Here is a 26526-nt window from a genome sequence, read left to right as displayed (position 1 = left end):
GATTCAAACATTGTGTTATGTTGCTCTTATAAAAGGTACTGTTGTGAACAAGGCTGACACTGTTGAACTGATATAAAAAGAGACTCGGAGAGCCATTCCTGTAATAAAACGGATGGTGTTGTTCTGACAAACTTTGCAGAGATGTTTGTTTGTTTCTTTGTTTCTGGGGAAAGCCCGCAAAAGAACTTTGGAAACATTTGGGGCTTTTATAGTGTTCAATGCTTGCAACAGAAGAGGTATTTACAAGACGTTTTCATCCCCTTCTCGTTGCCCCAGTGCTTCCTACAGCGGCTGTGGTTGAGTTCGGGGCTGATTTTAGCGGGTGCGGGGATTTGGGTGGGTCGGGCTGGCGGCTGTCGGGGCGGGCGAGGAGGCGGGGAGGTGGCGGGCGCTGCAGCTTCGTTGCGTTGTCCGAGGCGGCGTGCGGGCAGGAGCGCGGGCGCTGGCTGTGGGCGCTGCCCGGGGCGGCGGCGTGTGCGAGCGGGAGGCAGCGGGGGTGCGCGCGTGTGTGCGGGGTGCGTGTGGCGGCGAGAGGGCGCGGGCAGGAGCGCGTCCCGTCCCCGGAGCAGTCCCGGCGCGGGCCGCAGGGTGGTGCTCGTGGCCAAGGCGGCGCCGAGCGGCTGCGGGCGGGGCGGGGAGAGGGAGAGGGAGAGGCCGAGCCGAGCGCAGCGCAGCGCATCCGGGAGGAGGCGGCGGAGAGCGGCGGCGGAGAGCGGCGGCGGAGAGCGGCGGCGGAGAGCGGCGGCGGAGAGCGGCGGCGGAGAGCGGCGGCGGAGAGCGGCGGCGGAGAGCGGCGGCGGAGAGCGGCGGCGGAGAGCGGCGGCGGAGAGCGGCGGCGAGCGGTTGTCCGTGCTGCCGTGAGGTGCGTGTGAATCGCCGCCGCGCTGTGACGATCGCGCTCCGGGCTCCGGGCTCAGTCCGCAGTCGGTGAGAGGCGGCGAGAGAGCCGAGCGGGGAGGGAGGCCCACCGTCCGTCCGTCCGTCCCGCCGCGCCGCGTCGCGCCGCTGCCGGGCGCCGCTTCCCGCGGAGGAGCGCGCTTCCCGGCCGGCCGGAGGGTGTCCGGCGGCCCGGCATGGCGGCTGCGAGGCAAGTGCTGTGTGTGTGGGCTTTGCTGGGCGTGGCGCGCGTTCGCTGCGAGCCCATCCGCTACTCCGTGGCCGAGGAGGGCGAGAGCGGCTCGCCGGTGGGCGACGTGGCGGAGGACGCGGGGCTGGCCCCGGCGCAGCTCTGGGCTCGCCGGGCGCGCATCGCCTCGCCGGCCGGCCGGCAGCACTTTGGCTTAGAGCGCGGCAGCGGCCGCCTCGTGCTCGCCGAGCGGCTCGATCGGGAGGAGCTGTGCGGACGCTCCCGCACCTGCACGCTCGCCTTCGAGCTGCTGCTCGCCGACCCGCTGCAGTTCTTTCCCATTGAGGTGTCCGTGGAGGACGTCAATGACCACTCGCCGGTCTTCCCGGACGAAAGGCTGACCTTTGAGATCCCTGAATTTACTGAAGCTGGCTCCCGTTTCCCTGTGGCAGCAGCTCAGGACCTGGACATTGGCAGCAATGACATCCAGGCTTACAGCATCGTTCCTGAGAACGAGTTCTTCACTGTCTCCTATCAGACTCAAAGTGAGAGCGAGATGCATGTCGACCTTGTTTTGCAAAAGCCTCTGGACAGGGAGGAGCAGCCAGAGATGGATTTCACTCTCGTTGCAACGGATGGGGGCTCTCCCTCGAGGAGTGGAACCACCCAAATCCACATCATAGTTTTGGACGTAAATGACAATGCTCCAATCTTCACACAGAAAGTGTTCAGTGGGCATGTTTTGGAAAATGCTCCAAAGGGTTTTGTGGTTCTCAGAGTGGTGGCAAATGATGCAGATGCGGGTATTAATGGTGACATTACATATGAATTTACACAACCAGGTGGACAGACGTATTCAGATTTTACAGTTGACCCCACGAGTGGTGAAATTCGAGTCATGAAAAGTCTGGATTTTGAGACTGTGCAGAAATATGAATTCAGTTTGAGGGCCGTGGACGGAGGGGGCCTTTCAGCCATGTGCAAGGTAGTGGTGGAGGTGATGGATGTGAACGACAACGCACCAGAGATCGTGGTCAGTTCCTTCAGCAGCCCGATCCCTGAGAATGCAGCACCCGGGACAGTGGTCGCCCTCTTCTCTGTCACCGACAAGGATTCCGGTGTGAATGGGGAGATCAGCTGTGCCCTGGCAGAACAGCTGTCGTTCTCCCTGCGGCCGGCCTTTAAGAACTACTACGAGCTGGTGACCGTGAGCGCGTTGGACCGGGAGCAAACGGCACGTTACACGGTGGTTGTCACGGCCGCAGATGCAGGGTCTCCTCGTCTGAGCGGCAGCCACACGTTCACCGTGGACGTCTCGGACGTGAATGACAACGCGCCCGTGTTCAACCAGACGTCGTACACCATGTACGTGCACGAGAACAACGTCCCCGCGCTGCTGGTCGGGGCCGTGCAGGCAAGGGACGCGGACGCGGGAGCCAACGGCAAGGTGAGCTATTCGCTGGTGGCGGCCGATCCGCCCGAGCGAGAGCCGTGCTCGTGCGTGTCCGTGAACTCCGAGAGCGGAGCCGTGTTCGTGCTGCGGCCGCTGGACTACGAGCAGCTGAGGCAGCTGGAGGTGGTGGTGAGCGCTGCGGACGCGGGGTCCCCTCCCCTGAGCAGCAGCGTCGGCGTCCGCCTGCTGGTGGTGGACGAGAACGACAACGCGCCGCTGGTGCTGCACCCCAGCGCGCAGGACGGCGGCCCTGCTTGGAGCGAGCCGGTGCCCGCGTGGGCCGAAGCGGGGGACCTGGTGAGCAAAGTGGTGGCCGTGGACGCCGACTCGGGGCAGAACTCGTGGCTTTCGTACCGGCTGCTGAGGGCCACGGAGCCGGGGCTGTTTGCCGTGGGCGCCCAAAGCGGGGAGGTGCGGCTGAGGAGGCCGCCGACGGAGAGGGACGCGGCGAAGCAGAAGCTGGTCGTGCTGGTGCGGGACAACGGGCGGCCGCCGCTGTCGGCCACGGCGGCGCTCAGCGTGCTCCTCGTGCACGGCTCCCGGGACGCTGAGCTGCCGCAGCAGAGCCCCGCCGCGCACGACGACGACGGCTCCCTCACCGCCTCCTTGATCGTCGCCTTGGTCTTGGTCTCGCTCCTGTTCCTGGTGTCGGCGGCGGCCTTTGCGGCGTGCAAGGCGTGCAAGAGCAAGGAGCCGAGTAGCGGGCACGTGCTGTACGGCCCCAGCGGCGTGCCGAGCTGCGTGGCTGACGGGGCCGCTGCCGGCACCCTGCCCCACGCCTATTGCTACGAGCTCAGCCTCACCACGGGCTCGGGCAGCAGCGAGTTCCAGTTCCTCAAGCCCGTGCTGCCCAGCCTGCCGGCGCAGCGCTGCAGCACGGGGGTGGCCGGCGACGATGCCGAGCATTTCCCTGCTGTCCCTGTCCCCGTGGGGGATGCTGATGTCGAGAGCCCCGGGATGCAGGCTGTGGGACAGTTTCACGGCTTGTAATTAGCACTGCGTCTGCGCTTCAGGCAGCATCAAGGCTTGTTTAGTGAGGCTTCTGTGCTTTGATAGTTATCTCCATGTCTGCTTGTTTAGATCTGCATTTGTAGTTTTCCTCCCATTCCACAAGAACGTAAGTGTAATTGGAAGCTGTGGATATTAACAGGAAAGTGAGTGTGTGCTTTCTGAGTCTCCCCTAGATTTCAGTCCCTCAGCCTTCTAGCTCTGGCCACAACAGAAATTCCCTGTGTTTCAAGAGGTCCCCAGAAATGTGTGTTTCTGCTGACAGCCCATGTGCCAGCTGGATGAGGACAGAGCGTGCAGGATGTGAGGGCTGGATTTGGTGCCACCTGTGAAGCGGGCAGAGTTCATCAGTTGCAATGGTTGGCTTCCTGTGGCTGATGAGGGCTTGCATGCAAGCATTTCCAGGCACGCCACTGAGTGAGGAGAGCGGGACCTGCCAATGCTCCAGCCTGGAAATACGTTTGTCCTGCTCTATTTAATCTTCCAGCCACGTTCACTGGATGCACAGGGAGTTGCAGCTTTGCTTTGTGCACATGGGCTGCATTCTCTGACGTTAACGGAAATCATGAAGAGGGTAAGAAGGTTTTTGTTATAATTCCCCATTATGCAACTTCCCTGTGTGACTTGTTTTGGTTTGTGTTGAATGCCATCGGTGTGCAGTGCTGTCTATTGCAGTGAAAGGTTCTTTTTGTGAGAAGTGCTTTTGTATAAATGCTTCAGTAATTGTAACTTGAGGTGGAGCAAGAGCAGATAGAGCTGGGGCAGAGCTGGCATGGCTGACGATCCCCTGGAAGTGTAGTGGGCAGCATCTGAGTGTGTGAGAGAGCTTCTGAGGGCTTGGTTGTTTGTGTTTGTCTAGAATGCCTCGTGTTCCCTCTACTCCCTTAAGCAGCAACAACAACACGGTGCCTGTTTTATACGTGCCATGTAAAGACAGGATTCTGATGTGTTCTGTGTGTTTCGGGATTGCCTCGGTAGTGGGGTTCTTTGCCTGGTGCCCAGCTGCTTTCTTGTCCCTTGTGCTGGTGATCATTTGGGCCGTGCTGATCCGTGTGGGGATGCAGAAGTGCAGAGGTGCGGGGCTCAGTGTGTGGGGCAGTTTTCTGGGGTTCCCTTCATTAGCAGTGAGTCTGCCCAGCCGGTGTCTTAGTGGGTGGAGAAAGGAAGGGCTGTGTGCAATGGCATGGAGCTCCAGAGGGAAGCTGCGTTTGCAGTTGGCATCACACATTCCCAGACCGCTGAGTGAGAAGGAAGGTTTCCCTGCATGTTCTCTGAAGGAAGGTGATGAACAGAAACGTGCAGCAGGTTCTGAGAGTGCTGCTCTGGAGCCCTGTGTTGCAAGAGGTGCAGGCACTGCCTTCTTGCTTTGCAGCGTTGTGCTTCTCCCCGTGTGTGCTGTGTGTTTTGCCTCCTGGTCATGATGTCTCTCCATCCAGCTGTGCTCTTTTCCAGCCACTCTGATGCATTCTCCTGCAGCTCAGCTGTTCAACGGGGTCATTGCTGAGTGCAGCAGCCAGCAATACAGCTGCACTCGTGGTGTTGGGACACAGCGCAACACGTGGGTGTGCAGCGTTGTGGCTTGCCTGGGCTGCACTGAGTACATAGGAAAGGTGCAGGCTGCATAGAGAGACATTGCTCTGAAAGTAATGCCTCCTATTTATTTCCATGGTAATATCGAGTGACAAAAGAGACACTGTCACGCTGTTGGATGGTGCAGATTCACAGCTGGAAATTGCTATTTTTAAACAGAGTCACTGTGACATCTGTGCATATTGAACGGTGGTGTACCTGAGCCTGCATGTTGTGCTCATAATAATCTGCAGCAGTGGAGGTGACCCTGTGTTGCTGACGTTTAAACGCATCACCCACCACCTCATGGTGCTCAGCTCCACTGTCTGGTCTCCATAAACCTTCAGCAAGCGTTGGTGAATCTCAGTGGGTGCAATTGTTTCTGCATGGCATAAGTCAGTGCTGCCTGGTTGCCACATACGCACTTCCATGTCAGATGTCAGTTTATCAGACTGCCCTCTGCATCCATCTGTCACGTGGTTCCCAAAGAGAATGGGATGTTGGTGGGAAGGTTCAACCTCTGCTGCCAGACCTTCAACATCCGCCTTGGATATCATGGGCCACCACAGTAGAATGGCAGGCATTACTTTCAGAGCATCCCCTAGAATGTACATTATTGTTATGAGGAAAGGAAGAAAACATTGAAGTGGTTAATATTTTTCTTATAACTTCAAAAAAATAAAGAGGAACAAAACCATGAAGTCATTGGGATATTTGACCTTTTTTTGGTGACAGCAATGCATCAGGCTGGTTGGTGGGAATGGTTGCATTTCTTACTGTGTTCTCAATGTCTTCCTTAGAATTTTTTTGATGAAATTTTACTCTTTCAATGCTTTATAATTTAAAACCTTTCTTCACAAATGTTCATACTTTGAAAATGCAATGATGTGATTAAACAGTGATGGAGAATGGAGAGATATTTCTGTGTGGTGAGCTGGGGATTGTGAAAGTCTTCCCCAGGCAGGGCTCCAGCTGCACGGCCCAAGCTGCAGAAAGCAAAGGTAAGAACTGGGAGAAGGAAGATGTGCCTGCTGTCAGTGAAGACCGGGTTGGTGATCATCTAAAGAAGCTGCAGGAGCAGAAGTTCATGGGACACTATGAGATCCATCCATGGGTTCTGATGCAGACCATGTTGCCAAGGCTCTATCCATCATATTTGAAAGGTCATGGCAGTCTGGCAAAGTTTTCACTGATTGGAAAATTGGAAATATAATCCCCCTTTTGAAGAAGGAAAAAAAAGAAGATGCAGTGATCTGAAGTCCACTGAGTCTCATCTCTGTGCCTTTCAAGATCATGAAGCAGATCATCCTGAAGGCCCTTCTGAGGCACGTGGAAAACAGAGTAGGGGATTGGTGGTAACTGACATGGCTTCACCAAGGGCAAGTCATGTATGGCAAACCTGGTGACCTTTTATGATGAAATTACTGCATCAGTGGATGAATGAAGAGCAGCTGATGTCATCCAGGTGGACTTGTGAAAGGTTTGATAAGGTTGTGTATGACATCTGGTCACCAAATTGAAGAGACATGGATTTGATGGATGGGTTTTGATTGCTGGATAGAGAATTGTCTGTGTGATTGCACTCTGAGTGTTGCAGTCATTCTCACAATGTCCATGTAGAGACTGTTGATGTGCATCGGCCCTCAAGGGTCAGTGCTGGGACTGTTTCTATTTCACATCTTTGGAGGTGACCTGGACAAGGAAATTGAGTGCAGCCCTCAGCAAGTTTGCAAATGACACCAAGCTGAGTTTGCAGGTGACCTGCTAGAGGGAAGGGCTGCCATCCAGAGGGACTGATCAGGCTGAAGAGGTGGGCCCAGGGCAACCTCATGAAGTTCACGCAAGGCAAGTGAGAGGTTTGCACCTGGGTCAAGGCAATCCCTAGCTGAAATACAGGCTGTGCAGAGAACGGCTTGAGAGCAGCCCTGAGGAGAAGGATTTGGGGGTGTTGCTTGCTGAGAGGCTGAAGATGGGCGACAATGTGCTCTGCAGCCCAGAAGGCCGAAGCTTTCCTAGGCTGCATCAAGAGAAGCATGGCCAGCATGCTGAGGGTGGTGATTCTGACCTCTACTTGGCTCTCTTTAGACCCTGCTTGGAGTACTGTGTCCAGTTCTGGTGCCTGCTACACAAGAAGGCCATGGAGCTGTTGGAGCAGGTCTGGAGGAGGGCCACGAAGATGATGAGGGGGCTGGAGCAGCTCTGCTATGAGAACTGGCAGAGAGAGCTGGGACTCTTCAGCCTGGTGAAGAAAAATGCTGTGAGGGGATCTTATAACGGCCTTCCAGCACATGAAGGGGCCACAGGAAGGGCGATGTGTTTTCACTGAATGGGGGCCCGCGTGTTGCGCTCATATTAATGTACAACTGACCTTGCCACTGCTGAATTACATCGTGCAACACCTCATGGTGCTGACATCCACAGTTTGGTCTCCATAAACATTCATTAAGCCTTGGTGAATGTCAACAGATATGATTGCTTCTGCATGGAGGAATTCAGTCGTACTTCGTATGCATTTACATGTCTGAAGCAGTTTTGTCAGACTGCCATTGTTCTGCCATCCATCACTTGGCACCAAAATCCACACTGGCATATTGGTGGGACCACTTAGCCTCTGCTGCCATACCACCAGCATCAGCCTTGGAGAAGTTGGTCCAATGCAGTAAATAAGGAGGCATTACTTTCAGAGCTGCCCTGGTAGATTATGCAGAATCGTTGTTATGTAAGAAATAAAACATCAAAATTTTTAGTATTTTTTGTAAAACTTCTGAAAAGGGAGGAGCAAAGACATGAAACCAGTGGGATATTTGATCTTTTCTTGGTGACAGCAATGCATCAGGATGGTTTGGTGGTAGCGGATGCAATTCTTATGGAGGTCTCGATGTCTTCATCAGAAATTTTGGATTAAATGTTTCTTCCTTGAAAACAATAGCTGACAAGTGTACGTACTGCCCATAAGTAATGACATGAGTAAAGGCTGATGGTGAATTGAGAGATATTTCTGTGTGGTGAGCTGGGGATTGTGAAAATCTTCCCCAGGCAGGGCTCCAGCTGCACGGCCCAAGCTGCAGAAAGCAAAGGTAAGAACTGGGAGAAGGAAGATGTGCCTGCTGTCAGTGAAGATCAGGTTGGTGACCTTCCGAAGAAGCTGCAGACGCACAAGGGCATGGGATCCAAGGAGATCCATTCACGGGTTCTGAGGCAGACGAAGTTGCCAAGGCTCTATCCATCATATTTGAAGAGTCATGGCTGTCTGGTTAAGTTCTCACTGATTGGAAAATTGGAAACATAGCCACCTTTTCAAGAAGGAAAAATCAGAAGATGCAGGGATCTGAAGGCCGCTGAGTCTCATCTCTGTGCCTGCTAAGATTGTGGAGCAGATCATCCTGAAGACCCTACTGAGGCACCTGGAAAATAAAGAGGAGGTGATTGGTGGTAACCAACATGGCTTCGCCAAGGACAAGTCATGTATGGCAACCTGGTGACCTTTTATGATGAACTTTCAGCGTCTGTGCATAAATGAAGAGAAACTGATGTCACCTACCTGGACTTATCCAACGGATCCTTGAGATTCCTTCCAAGCAAAGTCATTCTATGATTCTGTGATTGTGTGCACCCTCTGCAAGTTGGCAGATGACTCCGAGCTGAGTGAGGCTGTGGACACGCTGGATGGAAGAGATGCCATCCAGAGGGACTGATCAGGCTTGAGATGCGGGCCCATGGCAACCTCATGAAGTTCAAGCAAGACAAGTGAGAAGTTGTGCACCTGGGTCAAGGCAATCCCTAGCTGAAATACAGGCTGTGCAGGGAACGGCTTGAGAGCAGCCCTGAGGAGAAGGATTTGGGGGTGTTGCTTGCTGAGAAGCTGAAGATGGGCGACAATGTGCTCTGCAGCGCAGAAGGCCGAAGCTTTCCTAGGCTGCATCAAGAGAAGCATGGCCAGCATGCTGAGGGTGGTGATTCTGCCCCTCTACTTGTCTTTCTTTAGACCCCGCTTGGAGTACTGTGTCCAGTTCTGGTGCCTGCTACACAAGAAGGCCATGGAGCTGTTGGAGCAGGTCTGGAGGAGGGCCACGAAGATGATGAGGGGGCTGGAGCAGCTCTGCTATGAGAACTGGCTGAGAGAACTGGGGTTTTTCAGTCTGGAGAAGAAAAACGCTCTGGCAGAACCTTATAACGGCCTTCCAACACTTGAAGAGGCCACAGAAAGCTGGGATGAGAGCTTTATAAGGGCATGTAGTGACAGGATGAGGGGAAGTGGCCTGAAGGTGGAAGAGGGTAGATTGAGACTGAGATTAGGAAGAAATTCTTTCCTGTGAGGGTGGTGAGACACTGGAAGGAGTTACCAGAGATGCTGTGGATGCCCCACCATGGAAGCATCCAAGGCCAGGCAGGATGGGGCTGTGAGCAACCTGGGCTAGAGGGAGGTGTCCCTGCCTATAGCAGGAAAGTTGGAACTAGAGATCTTTCAGTTCCCTTCCAACCCAAACCATTCCAGGATTTATGAAGTCTGGTAAAGACATGTAGTCAGATTTTTGTGCTGAATATCTGGTTGCAACTCCGTCCATTCAAGCTGAGAATTAACTGCTTATACATTTATATGGGCAGGAAATCATATTTTAGATACAAATTCATGATTGTTTTCAAGTCCTGAAACCTGTTTCCAAATTCCTTTTTCATACTTGAAAGCACAGCACTCTTTGCTGTTCAGTGTGCTTTGTTTTGCAGATGCATGAAAGTGCACACAATTACTTCTTCTTTTTTCCATTTTCCTGTTTGCACCGTGTTTTCCTACTGAGATATCTATTCCTTAACGTCTCCTGCCACCCCACAGAGAATAAGGGAATGTTAGAAAGAAGATGCTGTGGCACAAGATATTCAAAATTCACTGGCACTGTGTAATGTTGAACCGTGAAGTGTAATGTTGTGAACGAGGATGGCCTGTGGAAATGTTATGAGAGGGGACTTGGTGCCATGTCAGTAATAAAATGGATGGTGTTGTTCTGAGAAAGTTTGCAGAGGTGGATTATTTTAAGGGGAAAGATCTGCAGAGCAGAAGCAGAGTTTTGGAAACACTTGGGGGTTTTTTGGTGTTGGATGCTTGCAACTGAAGAAGAACTATTTAGGAGACGTTGTCATCCCCCTGTTGTTGCCTCTGTGCTTCCTACAGCGGCTGAGGTTTGAGATCGGGGCTGATTTTAACGGGTGCGGGGATTTGGGTGGGTCGGGCTGGCGGCAGTCGGGGCGGGCGAGGAGGCGGGGAGGTGGCGGGCGCTGCAGCTTCGTTGCGTTGTCCGAGGCGGCGTGCGGGCAGGAGCGCGGGCGCTGGCTGTGGGCGCTGCCCGTGGCGGCGGCGTGTGCGAGCGGGAGGCAGCGGGGGTGCGCGCGTGTGTGCGGGGTGCGTGTGGCGGCGAGAGGGCGCGGGCAGGAGCGCGTCCCGTCCCCGGAGCAGTCCCGGCGCGGGCCGCAGGGTGGTGCTCGTGGCCAAAGGCGGCGCCGAGCGGCTGCGGGCGGGGCGGGGAGAGGGAGAGGCCGAGCCGAGCGCAGCGCAGCACAGCGCATCCGGGAGGAGGCGGCGGAGAGCGGCGGCGGAGAGCGGCGGCGGAGAGCGGCGGCGGAGAGCGGCGGCGGAGAGCGGCGGCGGAGAGCGGCGGCGGAGAGCGGCGGCGGAGAGCGGCGGCGGAGAGCGGCGGCGAGCGGTTGTCCGTGCTGCCGTGAGGTGCGTGTGAATCGCCGCCGCGCTGTGACGATCGCGCTCCGGGCTCCGGGCTCCGGGCTCGGTCGTTACTCGGCGAGAGGCGGCGAGAGAGCCGAGCGGGGAGGGAGGCCCACCGTCCGTCCCGCCGCGCCGCGCCGCGCCGCTGCCGGGCGCCGCTTCCCGCGGAGGAGCGCGCTTCCCGGCCGGCCGGAGGGTGTCCGGCGGCCCGGCATGGCGGCTGCGAGGCAAGTGCTGTGTGTGTGGGCTTTGCTGGGCGTGGCGCGCGTTCGCTGCGAGCCCATCCGCTACTCCGTGGCCGAGGAGGGCGAGAGCGGCTCGCCGGTGGGCGACGTGGCGGAGGACGCGGGGCTGGCCCCGGCGCAGCTCTGGGCTCGCCGGGCGCGCATCGCCTCGCCGGCCGGCCGGCAGCACTTTGGCTTAGAGCGCGGCAGCGGCCGCCTCGTGCTCGCCGAGCGGCTCGATCGGGAGGAGCTGTGCGGACGCTCCCGCACCTGCACGCTCGCCTTCGAGCTGCTGCTCGCCGACCCGCTGCAGTTCTTTCCCATTGAGGTGTCCGTGGAGGACGTCAATGACCACTCGCCGATCTTCCCGGACGAACGGCTGACCTTTAAGATCCCAGAACTGACAGAAGCTGGCTCCCGTTTCCCAGTGGAGGCTGCTCAGGACCTGGACATTGGCAGCAATGACATCCAGGCTTACCACATCGTTCCTGAGAACGAGTTCTTCACTGTCTTCTATCAGAGAAAAAATGAGCATGACATGCAGGTCCAGCTGGTTTTGCAACAGCCTCTGGACAGAGAGGAGCAGCCAGAGATGGATTTCACTCTTGTTGCCACGGATGGGGGCTCTCCACCCCGGACTGGAACCACCCAAATCCACATCAAAGTTCTGGATGTAAACGACAATGCTCCCATTTTCACCCAGGATTTATATACAGGTCACATTGTGGAAAGTGCCCCTGAGGACTCCTTAGTTCTCCGTGTGATGGCCACTGATGCAGATGTGGGAATTAATGGTGACATTTCCTATCAGTTCAGCCAAGTGGTGAGCCAGAGCCAGCCAGCATTTACAATCAACCCCCAAAATGGAGAAATTCGAATAAAACAGCCTCTCGATTTTGAGACGCAACAGAAATATGATCTCAGTGTGCGCGCGACGGATGGTGGAGGTCTGTCAGCACTCTGTAAGGTGTTGGTGGAGGTGGTGGATGTGAACGACAACGCACCAGAGATCGTGGTCAGTTCCTTCAGCAGCCCGATCCCGGAGAATGCAGCACCCGGGACAGTGGTCGCCCTCTTCTCTGTCACCGACAAGGATTCCGGTGTGAATGGGGAGATCAGCTGTGCCCTGGCAGAACAGCTGTCGTTCTCCCTGCGGCCGGCGTTTAAGAACTACTACGAGCTGGTGACCGTGAGCGCGTTGGACCGGGAGCAAACGGCACGTTACACGGTGGTTGTCACGGCCGCAGATGCAGGGTCTCCTCGTCTGAGCGGCAGCCACACGTTCACCGTGGACGTCTCGGACGTGAATGACAACGCGCCCGTGTTCAACCAGACGTCGTACACCATGTACGTGCACGAGAACAACGTCCCCGCGCTGCTGGTCGGGGCCGTGCAGGCAAGGGACGCGGACGCGGGAGCCAACGGCAAGGTGAGCTATTCGCTGGTGGCGGCCGATCCGCCCGAGCGAGAGCCGTGCTCGTGCGTGTCCGTGAACTCCGAGAGCGGAGCCGTGTTCGTGCTGCGGCCGCTGGACTACGAGCAGCTGAGGCAGCTGGAGGTGGTGGTGAGCGCTGCGGACGCGGGGTCCCCTCCCCTGAGCAGCAGCGTCGGCGTCCGCCTGCTGGTGGTGGACGAGAACGACAACGCGCCGCTGGTGCTGCACCCCAGCGCGCAGGACGGCGGCCCTGCTTGGAGCGAGCCGGTGCCCGCGTGGGCCGAAGCGGGGGACCTGGTGAGCAAAGTGGTGGCCGTGGACGCCGACTCGGGGCAGAACTCGTGGCTTTCGTACCGGCTGCTGAGGGCCACGGAGCCGGGGCTGTTTGCCGTGGGCGCCCAAAGCGGGGAGGTGCGGCTGAGGAGGCCGCCGACGGAGAGGGACGCGGCGAAGCAGAAGCTGGTCGTGCTGGTGCGGGACAACGGGCGGCCGCCGCTGTCGGCCACGGCGGCGCTCAGCGTGCTCCTCCTGCACGGCTCCCGGGACGCTGAGCTGCCGCAGCAGAGCCCCGCCGCGCACGACGACGACGGCTCCCTCACCGCCTCCTTGATCGTCGCCTTGGTCTTGGTCTCGCTCCTGTTCCTGGTGTCGGCGGCGGCCTTTGCGGCGTGCAAGGCGTGCAAGAGCAAGGAGCCGAGTAGCGGGCACGTGCTGTACGGCCCCAGCGGCGTGCCGAGCTGCGTGGCTGACGGGGCCGCTGCCGGCACCCTGCCCCACGCCTATTGCTACGAGCTCAGCCTCACCACGGGCTCGGGCAGCAGCGAGTTCCAGTTCCTCAAGCCCGTGCTGCCCAGCCTGCCGGCGCAGCGCTGCAGCACGGGGGTGGCCGGCGACGATGCCGAGCATTTCCCTGCTGTCCCTGTCCCCGTGGGGGATGCTGATGTCGAGAGCCCCGGGATGCAGGCTGTGGGACAGTTTCACGGCTTGTAATTAGCACTGCGTCTGTGCTTCAGGCAGCATCAAGGCTTGTTTAGTGAGGCTTCTGTGCTTTGATAGTTATCTCCATGTCTGCTTGTTTAGATCTGCATTTGTAGTTTTCCTCCCATTCCACAAGAACATAAGTGTAATTGGAAGCTGTGGATATTAACAGGAAAGTGAGTGTGTGCTTTCTGAGTCTCCCCTGGATTTCAGTCCCTCAGCCTTCTAGCTCTGGCCACAACAGAAATTCCCTGTGTTTCAAGAGGTCCCCAGAAATGTGTGTTTCTGCTGACAGCCCATCTGCCAGCTGGATGAGGACAGAGCGTGCAGGATGTGAGGGCTGGATTTGGTGCCACCTGTGAAGCGAGCAGAGTTCATCAGTTGCAATGGTTGGCTTCCTGTGGCTGATGAGGGCTTGCATGCAAGCATTTCCAGGCACGCCACTGAGTGAGGAGAGCGGGACCTGCCAATGCTCCAGCCTGGAAATACATTTGTCCTGCTCTATTGAATCTTCCAGCCACGTTCACTGGACGCACAGGGAGTTGCAGCTTTGCTTTGTGCACATGGGCTGCATTCTCTGACGTTAACGGAAATCATGAAGAGGGTAAGAAGGTTTCTGTTATAATTCCCCATTATGCAACTTCCCTGTGTGACTTGTTTTGGTTTGTGTTGAATGCCACTGGTGTGCAGTGCTGTCTGTTGCAGTGAAAGGTTCCTTTTGGGAGAAGCATTGTATAAATGCTTCAGTAATTGTAACTTGAGATGGAGCAAGAGCAGATAGAGCTGGGGCAGAGCTGGCATGGCTGACGATCCCCTGGAAGTGTAGTGGGCAGCATCTGAGTGTGTGAGAGAGCTTCTGAGGGCTTGGTTGTTTGTATTTGTCTAGAATGCCTCGTGTTCCCTCTACACCTTTAAGCTGCAGCAACAACACGGTGCCTGTTTTATACGTGCCATGTAAAGACAGGATTCTGATGTGTTCTGTGTGTTTCGGGATTGCCTCTGTAGTGGGGTTCTTTGCCCGGTGCCCAGCTCCTTTCTTGTCCCATGTGCTGGGTGATCATTTGGGCCATGCTTATCCGTGTGGGGATGCAGAAGTGCAGAGGTGCGGGGCTCAGTGTGTGGGGCAGTTTTCTGGGGTTCCCTTCATTAGCAGTGAGTCTGCCCAGCCGGTGTCTTAGTGGGTGGAGAAAGGAAGGGCTGTGTGCAATGGCATGGAGCTGCAGAGGGAAGCTGCGTTTGCAGTTGGCATCACACATTCCCAGACCGCTGAGTGAGAAGGAAGGTTTCCCTGCATGTTCTCTGAAGGAAGGTGATGAACAGAAACGTGCAGCAGGTTCTGAGAGTGCTGCTCTGCAGTCCTGTGTGTGAAGCCCTGTGTTGCAAGAGGTGCAGGCACTGCCTTCTTGCTTTGCAGCGTTGTGCTTCTCCCCGTGTGTGCTGTGTGTTTTGCCTCCTGGTCATGATGTCTCTCCATCCAGCTGTGCTCTTTTCCAGCCACTCTGATGCATTCTCCTGCAGCTCAGCTGTTCAACGGGGTCATTGCTGAGTGCAGCAGCCAGCAATACAGCTGCACTCGTGGTGTTGGGACACAGCGCAACACGTGGGTGTGCAGCGTTGTGGCTTGCCTGGGCTGCACTGAGTAAATAGGAAAGGTGCAGGCTGCATAGAGAGACATTGCTCTGAAAGTACTGCCTCCTATTTATTTCCATGGTAATATCCAGTGACAAAAGAGACACTGTCACACTGTTGGATGGTGCAGATTCACAGCTGGAAGTTGCTATTTTTATCAGAGTCACTGTCACATCTGTGCATATTGAACGGTGGTGTACCTGAGCCTGCATGTTGTGCTCATAATAATCTGCAGCAGTGGAGGTGACCCTGTGTTGCTGACATTTAAACGCATCACCCACCACCTCATGGTGCTCAGCTCCGCTGTCTGCTCTCCATAAACCTTCAGCAGGCGTTGGTGAATCTCAGTGGGTGCAATTGTTTCTGCATGGCATAAGTCAGTGATGCCTGGTTGCCACATACGCACTTCCATGTCAGATGTCAGTTTATCAGACTGCCCTCTGCATCCATCTGTCACGTGGTTCCCAAAGAGAATGGGATGTTGGTGGGAAGGTTCAACCTCTGCTGCCAGACCTTCAACATCCGCCTTGGATATCATGGGCCACCACAGTAGAATGGCAGGCATTACTTTCAGAGCATCCCCTAGAATGTACATTATTGTTTTGAGGAAAGGAAGAAAACATTGAAGTTCTTAATATTTTTCTTGTAACTTCAAAAAAATAAAGAGGAACAAAACCATGAATCCAGAGGGATATTTGACCTTTTTTTGGTGACAGCAATGCATCAGACTGGGTTGGTGGAAATGGATGCATTTCTTACTGAGGTCTCAATGTCTTCATTCGAGTTTTTTGATGAAATTTTACTCTTTCAATGCTTTATAATTTAAAACCGTTCTTCACAAATGTTCATACTTTGAAAATGCAATGACCTGATTAAACAGTGATGGAGAATGGAGAGATATTTCTGTGTGGTGAGCTGGGGATTGTGAAAGTCTTCCCCAGGCAGGGCTCCAGCTGCACGGCCCAAGCTGCAGAAAGCAAAGGTAAGAACTGGGAGAAGGAAGATGTACCTGCTGTCAGTGAAGACCGGGTTGGTGATCATCTAAAGAAGCTGCAGGAGCAGAAGTGCATGGGACACAATGAGATCCATCCATGTGTTCTGAGGCAGACCAAGTTGCCAAGGCTCTATCCATCATGTTTGAAAGGTCATGGCAGTCTGGTGAAGTTCTCACTGATTGGAAAATTGGAAATATAACCCCTCTTTTGAAGAAGGAAAAAAAAGAAGATGCAGTGATCTAAAGTCCACTGAGTCTCATCTCTGTGCCTGCTAACATTGTGAAGCAGATCATCTTAAAGGTCCTTCTGAGGCACGTGGAAAACAGAGTAGGTGATTGGTGGTAACCGACATGGCTTCACCAAGGACAAGTCATGCATGGCAAACCTGGCAGCCTTTTATGATCAAGTTACAGCATCAGTGGATGAATGAAGAGCAGCTGATGTCATCCAGGTGGACTTGTGAAAGGTTTGATAAGGTTCTGCATGACATCTGGTCACCAAATTGAAGAGACATGGATTTGATGGATGGGTTTTGATTGCTGGATAGAGAATTGTCTGTGTGATTGCACTCAGAGTGTTGCAGTCATTGCCACAATATCCATGTAGAGACTGGTGATGTGCATCAGCCCTCAAGGGTCAGTGCTGGGACCATTTCTATTTCACATCTTTGTAGGTGACCTGGACAAGGAAATTGAGTGCAGCCCTCAGCAAGTTTGCAGATGACACCAAGCTGAGTTTGCAGCTGACATGCTAGAGGGAAGGGCTGCCAACCAGAGGGACTGATCAGGCTGAAGAGGTGGGCCCAGGGCAACCTCATGAAGTTCAAGCAAGGCAAGTGAGAAGTTGTGCACCTGGGTCAAGGCAATCCCTAGCTGAAATACAGGCTGTGCAGGGAACGGCTTGAGAGCAGCCCTGAGGAGAAGGATTTGGGGGTGTTGCTTGCTGAGAGGCTGAAGATGGGCGACAATGTGCTCTGCAGCGCAGAAGGCCGAAGCTTTCCTAGGCTGCATCAAGAGAAGCATGGCCAGCATGCTGAGGGTGGTGATTCTGCCCCTCTACTTGTCTCTCTTTAGACCCCGCTTGGAGGACTGTGTCCAGTTCTGGTGCCTGCTACACAAGAAGGCCATGGAGCTGTTGGAGCAGGTCTGGAGGAGGGCCACGAAGATGATGAGGGGGCTGGAGCAGCTCTGCTATGAGAACTGGCTGAGAGAACTGGGGTTTTTCAGCCTAGAGAAGAAAAATGCTCCAAGAGGACCTGATAATGGCCTTCCAACACTTGAAGGGGCCACAGGAATGGCGATGAGTTTTCACTGAGTGAGAGCCTGCGTGTTGCGCTCATATTAATGTACAACTGACCTTGCCACTGCTGAATTACATCATCCGACACCTCGTGGTGCTCACATCCACAGTTTGGTCTCCATAAACATTCATTAAGTCTTGATGAATATCAGCAGGTGTGATTGCTTCTGCATGGAGGAATTCAGTGATGCATCGATACTTCGTATGCATTTACATGTCTGAAGCAGTTTTAACAGACTGCCACCCTTACTGCCATCCACGTGTACCTACCTGGACTTACCCAAATTATTGGACACGGTCCCACATAACATCCTGATCACCAATTTGGAGACAAGTGCCTTTGATGGATGGATCTCTCACTCTGTAAGGAATTGGCTGCACGTTTGTGCTCAGGGAGCTGTGGTCTGTGGCTCAATGCCTGAGTGCAGTTCTGTGATGAGTGGCGTTTCTCAGGGACCGGTGCTGGCACCAGTGCTATTGGACATCTGTGTGTGTGACATGGACAGGGCCCTGAGTGCAGCAAGGTGGTTGGAAGTGGCTGATCCTTGAGGTTCCTTCCAAGCAAAGCCATTCTATGATTCTGTGATTGTGTGCACCCTCTGCAAGTTGGCAGATGACTCCGAGCTGAGTGGGGCTGTGGACATGCTGGATGGAAAGGATGCCATCCAGAGGGACTGATCAGGCTTGAGATGCGGGCCCATGGCAACCTCATGAAGTTCAAGGAAGACATGTTGTGCACCTGGGTCAAGGCAATCCCTAGCTGAAATACAGGCTGTGCAGGGAACGGCTTGAGAGCAGCCCTGAGGAAAAGGACTTTGAGGTGTTGATTGATGAAAGGCTCTACATGGACAGCAATGTGCTCTTATGGCTGAGAAGTCCAAATTTGTCCTGGGTTGCATCAGGAGAAGCATGACCAGCCAATGGAGAGAAGTGATTCTTCCCCTCAACTCTGACTTTGTGAAACCCCACCTGGAGTCGTGCTGCAAGCTCTGAGGCCACTAACACAAGAAGAACATGGAGATGTTGGAGCAGGTTTGGAGGAGGGCCATGGAGACAGTGAGAAGGCTGGAGCAGCTCCGCTATGAGGACAGGCTGAGAGAGCTGGAGTAGTTCAGCCTGGGGAAGAGAAACGCTCCGGGGGACCTTATTGTGACCTTCCAGTACCTGAAGGTGGCTGACCAGAAATTTGGGGAGAGGTTTTTATAAAGGCAGTGTAGTGACTGGATGAGGGGAAATGGCACTGAAATGGAAGATTGTAGATTTGGACTAGATATCAGGCAGAAATTCCTTGCTGTGATGGTGGTGAGATGCTGCAACGGGTTGCCCAGAGTGGTTGTGGTTGCCCCTTCCCTGGAGTGATTCAAGGTCAGGCTGGATGGGGCTGTGAGCAACCTGGTCTGGTGGGAGGTGTCCCAGCCTATAACAGGAGAGCTGAAACTAGCGAGTCTTAAAGATCCCTCCCTTCCAACCCAAAGCCTTCTAGGATTCCATGAAATCTCGTGAAGACATGTAGTCGGATTTCTGTGTTGAATATCTGGTTGCAACTCTGGACGTTCAGTTGTTTAAATTTGCTGCTGCTATATATATATCGACTGAAAAAGGAGTTGCAGGCATCAATTCATACTCACTCGTATTATTTTATCAAATGTGAAAGAACAGCTGATTATTCTTTGCTATTCAGAGCCCCGTGTTTAGCAAATGCATGGAAGTGTGAGCAGTTCCTTCCTCTATCCATTTTCCTGTTTTGAATACGTGTTCCTATTGACATTTCTGTTCCATAAAGTGTACTGCCAGATCACTGAGAAGGGAATGTTAGAAAGACGATGATTTGGCACAAGAGATTCAAACATTGTGTTATGTTGCTCTTATAAAAGGTACTGTTGTGAACAAGGCTGACACTGTTGAACTGATATAAAAAAAGACTCGGAGAGCCATTCCTGTAATAAAACGGATGGTGTTGTTCTGACAAACTTTGCAGAGATGTATGTTTGTTTCTTTGTTTCTGGGAAAAGCCCGCAAAAGAGCTTTGGAAACATTTGGGGCTTTTATAGTGTTCAACGCTTGCAACAGAAGAAGTATTTACAAGACGTTTTCATCCCCTTCTCGTTGCCCCTGTGCTTCCTACGCTGGCTGTGGTTGAGTTCGGGGCTGATTTTAGCGGGTGCGCGGATTTGGGTGGGTCGGGCTGGCGGCTGTCGGGGCGGGCGAGGAGGCGGGGAGGTGGCGGGCGCTGCAGCTTCGTTGCGTTGTCCGAGGCGGCGTGCGGGCAGGAGCGCGGGCGCTGGCTGTGGGCGCTGCCCGGGGCGGCGGCGTGTGCGAGCGGGAGGCAGCGGGGGTGCGCGCGTGTGTGCGGGGTGCGTGTGGCGGCGAGAGGGCGCGGGCAGGAGCGCGTCCCGTCCCCGGAGCAGTCCCGGCGCGGGCCGCAGGGTGGTGCTCGTGGCCAAGGCGGCGCCGAGCGGCTGCGGGCGGGGCGGGGAGAGGGAGAGGCCGAGCCGAGCGCAGCGCAGCGCAGCGCATCCGGGAGGAGGCGGCGGAGAGCGGCGGCGGAGAGCGGCGGCGGAGAGCGGCGGCGGAGAGCGGCGGCGGAGAGCGGCGGCGGAGAGCGGCGGCGGAGAGCGGCGGCGGAGAGCGGCGGCGGAGAGCGGCGGCGAGCGGTTGTCCGTGCTGCCGTGAGGTGCGTGTGAGCCGCCGCCGCGCTGTGACGATCGCGCTCCGGGCTCCGGGCTCAGTCCGCAGTCGGCGAGAGGCGGCGAGAGAGCCGAGCGGGGAGGGAGGCCCACCGTCCGTCTGTCCGTCCCGCCGCGCCGCGCCGCGCCGCTGCCGGGCGCCGCTTCCCGCGGAGGAGCGCGCTTCCCGGCCGGCCGGAGGGTGTCCGGCGGCCCGGCATGGCGGCTGCGAGGCAAGTGCTGTGTGTGTGGGCTTTGCTGGGCGTGGCGCGCGTTCGCTGCGAGCCCATCCGCTACTCCGTGGCCGAGGAGGGCGAGAGCGGCTCGCCGGTGGGCGACGTGGCGGAGGACGCGGGGCTGGCCCCGGCGCAGCTCTGGGCTCGCCGGGCGCGCATCGCCTCGCCGGCCGGCCGGCAGCACTTTGGCTTAGAGCGCGGCAGCGGCCGCCTCGTGCTCGCCGAGCGGCTCGATCGGGAGGAGCTGTGCGGACGCTCCCGCACCTGCACGCTCGCCTTCGAGCTGCTGCTCGCCGACCCGCTGCAGTTCTTTCCCATTGAGGTATCCGTGGAGGACATCAATGACCACTCGCCGGTCTTCCCGGGCGAACGGCTGACCTTTGAGATCCCTGAATTTACTGAAGCTGGCTCCCGTTTCCCAGTGGAGGCTGCTCAGGACCTGGACATTGGCAGCAATGACATCCAGGCTTACAGCATCGTTCCTGAGAACGAGTTCTTCACTGTCTCCTATCAGACTCACAGTGAGAGCGAGATGCATGTCGACCTTGTTTTGCAAAAACCTCTGGACAGAGAGGAGCAGCCAGAGATGGATTTCACTCTCGTTGCAACGGATGGGGGCTCTCCCTCGAGGAGTGGAACCACCCAAATCCACATCATAGTTCTGGACGTAAATGACAATGCTCCCATCTTCACACAGAAAGTGTTCAGTGGGCATGTTTTGGAAAATGCTCCAAAGGGTTTTGTGGTTCATAGAGTGGTGGCAAATGATGCTGATGATGGAATAAATGGTGACATTACATATCAATTTACACAACCAGGTGGACAAACGAATTCGGATTTTACAGTTGACCCCAGGAGTGGTGAAATTCGAGTCACGAAAAGTCTGGATTTTGAGACTGTGCAGAAATATGAATTCAGTTTGAGGGCCGTGGACGGAGGGGGCCTTTCAGCCATGTGCAATGTGGTAGTGGATGTGATGGATGTGAACGACAACGCACCAGAGATCGTGGTCAGTTCCTTCAGCAGCCCGATCCCTGAGAATGCAGCACCCGGGACAGTGGTCGCCCTCTTCTCTGTCACCGACAAGGATTCCGGTGTGAATGGGGAGATCAGCTGTGCCCTGGCAGAACAGCTGTCGTTCTCCCTGCGGCCGGCGTTTAAGAACTACTACGAGCTGGTGACCGTGAGCGCGTTGGACCGGGAGCAAACGGCACGTTACACGGTGGTTGTCACGGCCGCAGATGCAGGGTCTCCTCGTCTGAGCGGCAGCCACACGTTCACCGTGGACGTCTCGGACGTGAATGACAACGCGCCCGTGTTCAACCAGACGTCGTACACCATGTACGTGCACGAGAACAACGTCCCCGCGCTGCTGGTCGGGGCCGTGCAGGCAAGGGACGCGGACGCGGGAGCCAACGGCAAGGTGAGCTATTCGCTGGTGGCGGCCGATCCGCCCGAGCGAGAGCCGTGCTCGTGCGTGTCCGTGAACTCCGAGAGCGGAGCCGTGTTCGTGCTGCGGCCGCTGGACTACGAGCAGCTGAGGCAGCTGGAGGTGGTGGTGAGCGCTGCGGACGCGGGGTCCCCTCCCCTGAGCAGCAGCGTCGGCGTCCGCCTGCTGGTGGTGGACGAGAACGACAACGCGCCGCTGGTGCTGCACCCCAGCGCGCAGGACGGCGGCCCTGCTTGGAGCGAGCCGGTGCCCGCGTGGGCCGAAGCGGGGGACCTGGTGAGCAAAGTGGTGGCCGTGGACGCCGACTCGGGGCAGAACTCGTGGCTTTCGTACCGGCTGCTGAGGGCCACGGAGCCGGGGCTGTTTGCCGTGGGCGCCCAAAGCGGGGAGGTGCGGCTGAGGAGGCCGCCGACGGAGAGGGACGCGGCGAAGCAGAAGCTGGTCGTGCTGGTGCGGGACAACGGGCGGCCGCCGCTGTCGGCCACGGCGGCGCTCAGCGTGCTCCTCCTGCACGGCTCCCGGGACGCTGAGCTGCCGCAGCAGAGCCCCGCCGCGCACGACGACGACGGCTCCCTCACCGCCTCCTTGATCGTCGCCTTGGTCTTGGTCTCGCTCCTGTTCCTGGTGTCGGCGGCGGCCTTTGCGGCGTGCAAGGCGTGCAAGAGCAAGGAGCCGAGTAGCGGGCACGTGCTGTACGGCCCCAGCGGCGTGCCGAGCTGCGTGGCTGACGGGGCCGCTGCCGGCACCCTGCCCCACGCCTATTGCTACGAGCTCAGCCTCACCACGGGCTCGGGCAGCAGCGAGTTCCAGTTCCTCAAGCCCGTGCTGCCCAGCCTGCCGGCGCAGCGCTGCAGCACGGGGGTGGCCGGCGACGATGCCGAGCATTTCCCTGCTGTCCCTGTCCCCGTGGGGGATGCTGATGTCGAGAGCCCCGGGATGCAGGCTGTGGGACAGTTTCACGGCTTGTAATTAGCACTGCGTCTGCGCTTCAGGCAGCATCAAGGCTTGTTTAGTGTGGCTTCTGTGCTTTGATAGTTATGTCCATGTCTGCTTGTTTAGATCTGCATTTGTAGTTCACCTCCCATTCCACAAGAACATAAGTGTAATTGGAAGCTGTGGATATTAACAGGAAAGTGAGTGTGTGCTTTCTGAGTCTCCCCTAGATTTCAGTCCCTCAGCCTTCTAGCTCTGGCCACAACAGAAATTCCCTGTGTTTCAAGAGGTCCCCAGAAATGTGTGTTTCTGCTGACAGCCCATGTGCCAGCTGGATGAGGACAGAGCGTGCAGGATGTGAGGGCTGGATTTGGTGCCACCTGTGAAGCGAGCAGAGTTCATCAGTTGCAATGGTTGGCTTCCTGTAGCTGATGAGGGCTTGCATGCAAGCGTTTCCAGGCACGCCACTGAGTGAGGAGAGTGGGACCTGCCAATGCTCCAGCCTGGAAATATGTTTGTCCTGCTCTATTTAATCTTCCAGCCACGTTCACTCGATGCACAGGGAGTTGCAGTTTTGCTTTGTGCACATGGGCTGCATTCTCTGACGTTAACGGAAATCATGAAGAGGGTAAGAAGGTTTTTGTTTAATTCCCCATTATGCAACTTCCCTGTGTGACTTGTTTTGGTTTGTGTTGAATGCCATCAGTGTGCAGTGCTGTCTGTTGCAGTGAAAGGTTCCTTTTGTGAGCAGTGCTTTTGTATAAATGCTTCAGTAATTGTAACTTGAGGTGGAGCAAGAGCAGATAGAGCTGGGGCAGAGCTGGCATGGCTGACGATCCCCTGGAAGTGTAGTGGGCAGCATCTGAGTGTGTGAGAGAGCTTCTGAGGGCTTGGTTGTTTGTGTTTGTTTAGAATGCCTTGTGTTCCCTCTACTCCCTTAAGCTGCAACAAGAACACGGTGCCTGTTTTATACGTGCCATGTAAAGACAGGATTCTGATGTGTTCTGTGTGTTTCGGGATTGCCTCTGTAGTGGGGTTATTTGCCCGGTGCCCAGCTCCTTTCTTGTCCCATGTGCTGGGTGATCATTTGGGCCATGCTTATCCGTGTGGGGATGCAGAAGTGCAGAGGTGCGGGGCTCAGTGTGTGGGGCAGTTTTCTGGGGTTCCCTTCATTAGCAGTGAGTCTGCCCAGCCGGTGTCTTAGTGGGTGGAGAAAGGAAGGGCTGTGTGCAATGGCATGGAGCTGCAGAGGGAAGCTGCGTTTGCAGTTGGCATCACACATTCCCAGACCGCTGAGTGAGAAGGAAGGTTTCCCTGCATGTTCTCTGAAGGAAGGTGATGAACAGAAACGTGCAGCAGGTTCTGAGAGTGCTGCTCTGGAGCCCTGTGTTCCAAGAGGTGCAGGCACTGCCTTCTTGCTTTACAGCATTGTGTTTCTCCCCGTGTGTGCTGTGTGTTTTGCCTCCTGGTCATGATGTCTCTCCATCCAGCTGTGCTCTTATCCAGCCACTCTGATGCATTCTCCTGCAGCTCAGCTGTTCAACGGGGTCATTGCTGAGTGCAGCAGCCAGCAATACAGCTGCACTCGTGGTGTTGGGACACAGCGCAACACGTGGGTGTGCAGCGTTGTGGCTTGCCTGGGCTGCACTGAGTAAATAGGAAAGGTGCAGGCTGCATAGAGAGACTTTGCTCTGAAAGAATTGCCTCCTATTTATTTCCATGGTAATATCCAGTGACAAAAGAGACACTGTCACACTGTTGGATGGTGCAGATTCACAGCTGGAAATTGCTATTTTTAATGTAGTCACTGTGACATCTGTGCATATTGAACGGTGGTGTATCTGAGCCTGCATGTTGTGCTCATAATAATCTGCAGCAGTGGAGGTGACCCTGTGTTGCTGACGTTTAAACACATCACCCACCACCTCATGGTGCTCAGCTCCGCTGTCTGCTCTCCATAAACCTTCAGCAGGCGTTGGTGAATCTCAGTGGGTGCAATTGTTTCTGCACGGCATAAGTCAGTGCTGCCTGGTTGCCACATACGCACTTCCATGTCAGATGTCAGTTCATCAGACTGCCCTCTGCATCCATCTGTCACGTGGTTCCCAAAGAGAATGGGATGTTGGTGGGAAGGTTCAACCTCTGCTGCCAGACCTTCAACATCCGCCTTGGATATCATGGGCCACCACAGTAGAATGGCAGGCATTACTTTCAGAGCATCCCCTAGAATGTACATTATTGTTATTATGAAAAGAAACAAACATTGAAGTTCTTATTATTTTTCGTGCAACTTCAAATAAATAAATAAATAAAGTGAAAAAAAAACCATGAAGCCATTCGGACATTTGACTTTTCGTAGCACCAAGGAATCATTCGGGTTTGGTGGGAATGGTTGCATTTCTTCCTGTGTTCTCAATGTCTTCATTCGAGTTTTTTGATGAAATTTTACTCTTTCAATGCTTTATAATTTAAAACCGTTCTTCACAAATGTTCATACTTTGAAAATGCAATGACGTGATTAAGCGTCTGATGGAGAATGGAGAGATATTTTTGTATGGTGAGCTGGGGATTGTGAAAGTCTTCCCCAGGCAGGGCTCCAGCTGCACGGCCGAAGATGCAGAAAGCAAAGGTAAGAACTGGGAGAAGGAAGATGTGCCTGCTGTCAGTGAAGACCGGGTTGGTGATCATCTAAAGAAGCTGCAGGAGCAGAAGTGCATGGGACACAATGAGATCCATCCATGTGTTCTGAGGCAGACCAAGTTGCCAAGGCTCTATCCATCATGTTTGAAAGGTCATGGCAGTCTGGTGAAGTTCTCACTGATTGGAAAATTGAAATATAACTCCTATTTTCACAAATGGAAAAAATGGAGATGCAGGGATCTGAAGGCCACTGAGTCTCATCTCTGTGCCTGACAACATTGTGAAGCAGATCATCTTAAAGGCCCTTCTGAGGCACACGGACAACAGAGGAGGTGATTGGTGGTAACCAACATGGCTTCACCAAGGGCAAGTCATGCATCGCAAACCTGGTAGCCTTTTATGATGAAATTAAAACATCAGTGGATGAATGAAGAGCAGCTGATGTCATCCAGGTGGACTTGTGAAAGGTTTGATAAGGTTGCGCATGACATCTGGTCACCAAATTGAAGAGACATGGATTTGATGGATGGGTTTTGATTGCTGGATAGAGAATTGTCTGTGTGATTGCACTCAGAGTGTTGCAGTCATTGTCACAATGTCCATGTAGAGACTGGTGATGTGCATCGGCCCTCAAGGGTCAGTGCTGGGACCGTTTCTATTTCACATCTTTGGATGTGACCTGGACAAGGAAATTGAGTGCGCCCTCAGCAAGTTTGCAGATGACACCAAGCTGAGTTTGCATCTGACCTGCTGGAGGGAAGGGCTGCCATCCAGAGGGACTGATCAGGCTGAAGAGGTGGGCCCAGGGCAACCTCATGAAGTTCAAGCAAGGCAAGTGAGAGGTTGTGCACCTGGGTCAAGGCAATCCCTAGCTGAAATACAGGCTGTGCAGGGAACGGCTTGAGAGCAGCCCTGAGGAGAAGGATTTGGGGGCGTTGCTTGCTGAGAGGCTGAAGATGGGCGACAATGTGCTCTGCAGCCCAGAAGGCCGAAGCTTTCCTAGGCTGCATCAAGAGAAGCATGGCCAGCATGCTGAGGGTGGTGATTCTGCCCCTCTACTTGTCTCTCTTTAGACCCCGCTTGGAGGACTGTGTCCAGTTCTGGTGCCTGCTACACAAGAAGGCCATGGAGCTGTTGGAGCAGGTCTGGAGGAGGGCCACGAAGATGATGAGGGGGCTGGAGCAGCTCTGCTATGAGAACTGGCAGAGAGAGCTGGGACTCTTCAGCCTGGT

The 26526-nt window shown here is 55.2% G+C and overlaps 2 protein-coding genes and 1 long non-coding RNA gene across 11 annotated transcripts in view; 2 read left to right on the top strand and 1 right to left on the bottom strand.

Annotated features, from left to right (window-relative positions):
• Positions 1-1013: 1013 nt before the first annotated feature.
• LOC128081406 (protocadherin beta-15-like) overlaps positions 1014-26526 on the top strand; it is a 63999-nt gene continuing 38486 nt past the window's right edge. For 6 of the 9 annotated variants that reach the window (XM_052684611.1, XM_052684610.1, XM_052684609.1 and 3 more), the window contains exon 1: positions 20195-23225. In XM_052684611.1, the coding sequence (XP_052540571.1) occupies positions 20255-22690 (2436 nt within the window). In that variant the 5' untranslated portion in view covers positions 20195-20254 and the 3' untranslated portion in view covers positions 22691-23225. Of the gene's footprint in view, positions 3763-13711; positions 14059-20194; positions 23226-23290; positions 23389-26526 lie in introns of those variants that run through there. The other 3 variants (XM_052684605.1, XM_052684604.1, XM_052684603.1) reach the window with 1 other exon arrangement.
• Positions 10948-26526, top strand: part of LOC128081339 (uncharacterized) — a 51171-nt gene continuing 35592 nt past the window's right edge. Inside the window, 1 exon segment of the mRNA XM_052684454.1 lies at positions 10948-11980. Within this exon segment, the coding sequence (XP_052540414.1) occupies positions 11023-11980 (958 nt within the window). The 5' untranslated portion in view covers positions 10948-11022.
• The window catches only part of LOC128081417 (uncharacterized), a 28751-nt gene continuing 15912 nt past the window's right edge, over positions 13688-26526 (bottom strand). The window contains exons 2-3 of the long non-coding RNA XR_008207176.1: positions 23035-23141; positions 13688-13802 (exon numbers count right to left, since the gene is read on the bottom strand). This is a non-coding gene — a long non-coding RNA (uncharacterized LOC128081417). The remainder of the gene's footprint in view (positions 13803-23034; positions 23142-26526) is intronic.

This window comes from Tympanuchus pallidicinctus, unplaced genomic scaffold, assembly GCF_026119805.1.
Source record: "Tympanuchus pallidicinctus isolate F22 unplaced genomic scaffold, pur_lepc_1.0 scaffold21, whole genome shotgun sequence".
Classification (NCBI taxonomy): domain Eukaryota; kingdom Metazoa; phylum Chordata; class Aves; order Galliformes; family Phasianidae; genus Tympanuchus; species Tympanuchus pallidicinctus.
The sequence above is the reverse complement of the archived record's forward strand: the minus strand, read 5'-3'. Positions and strand labels throughout refer to the sequence as shown.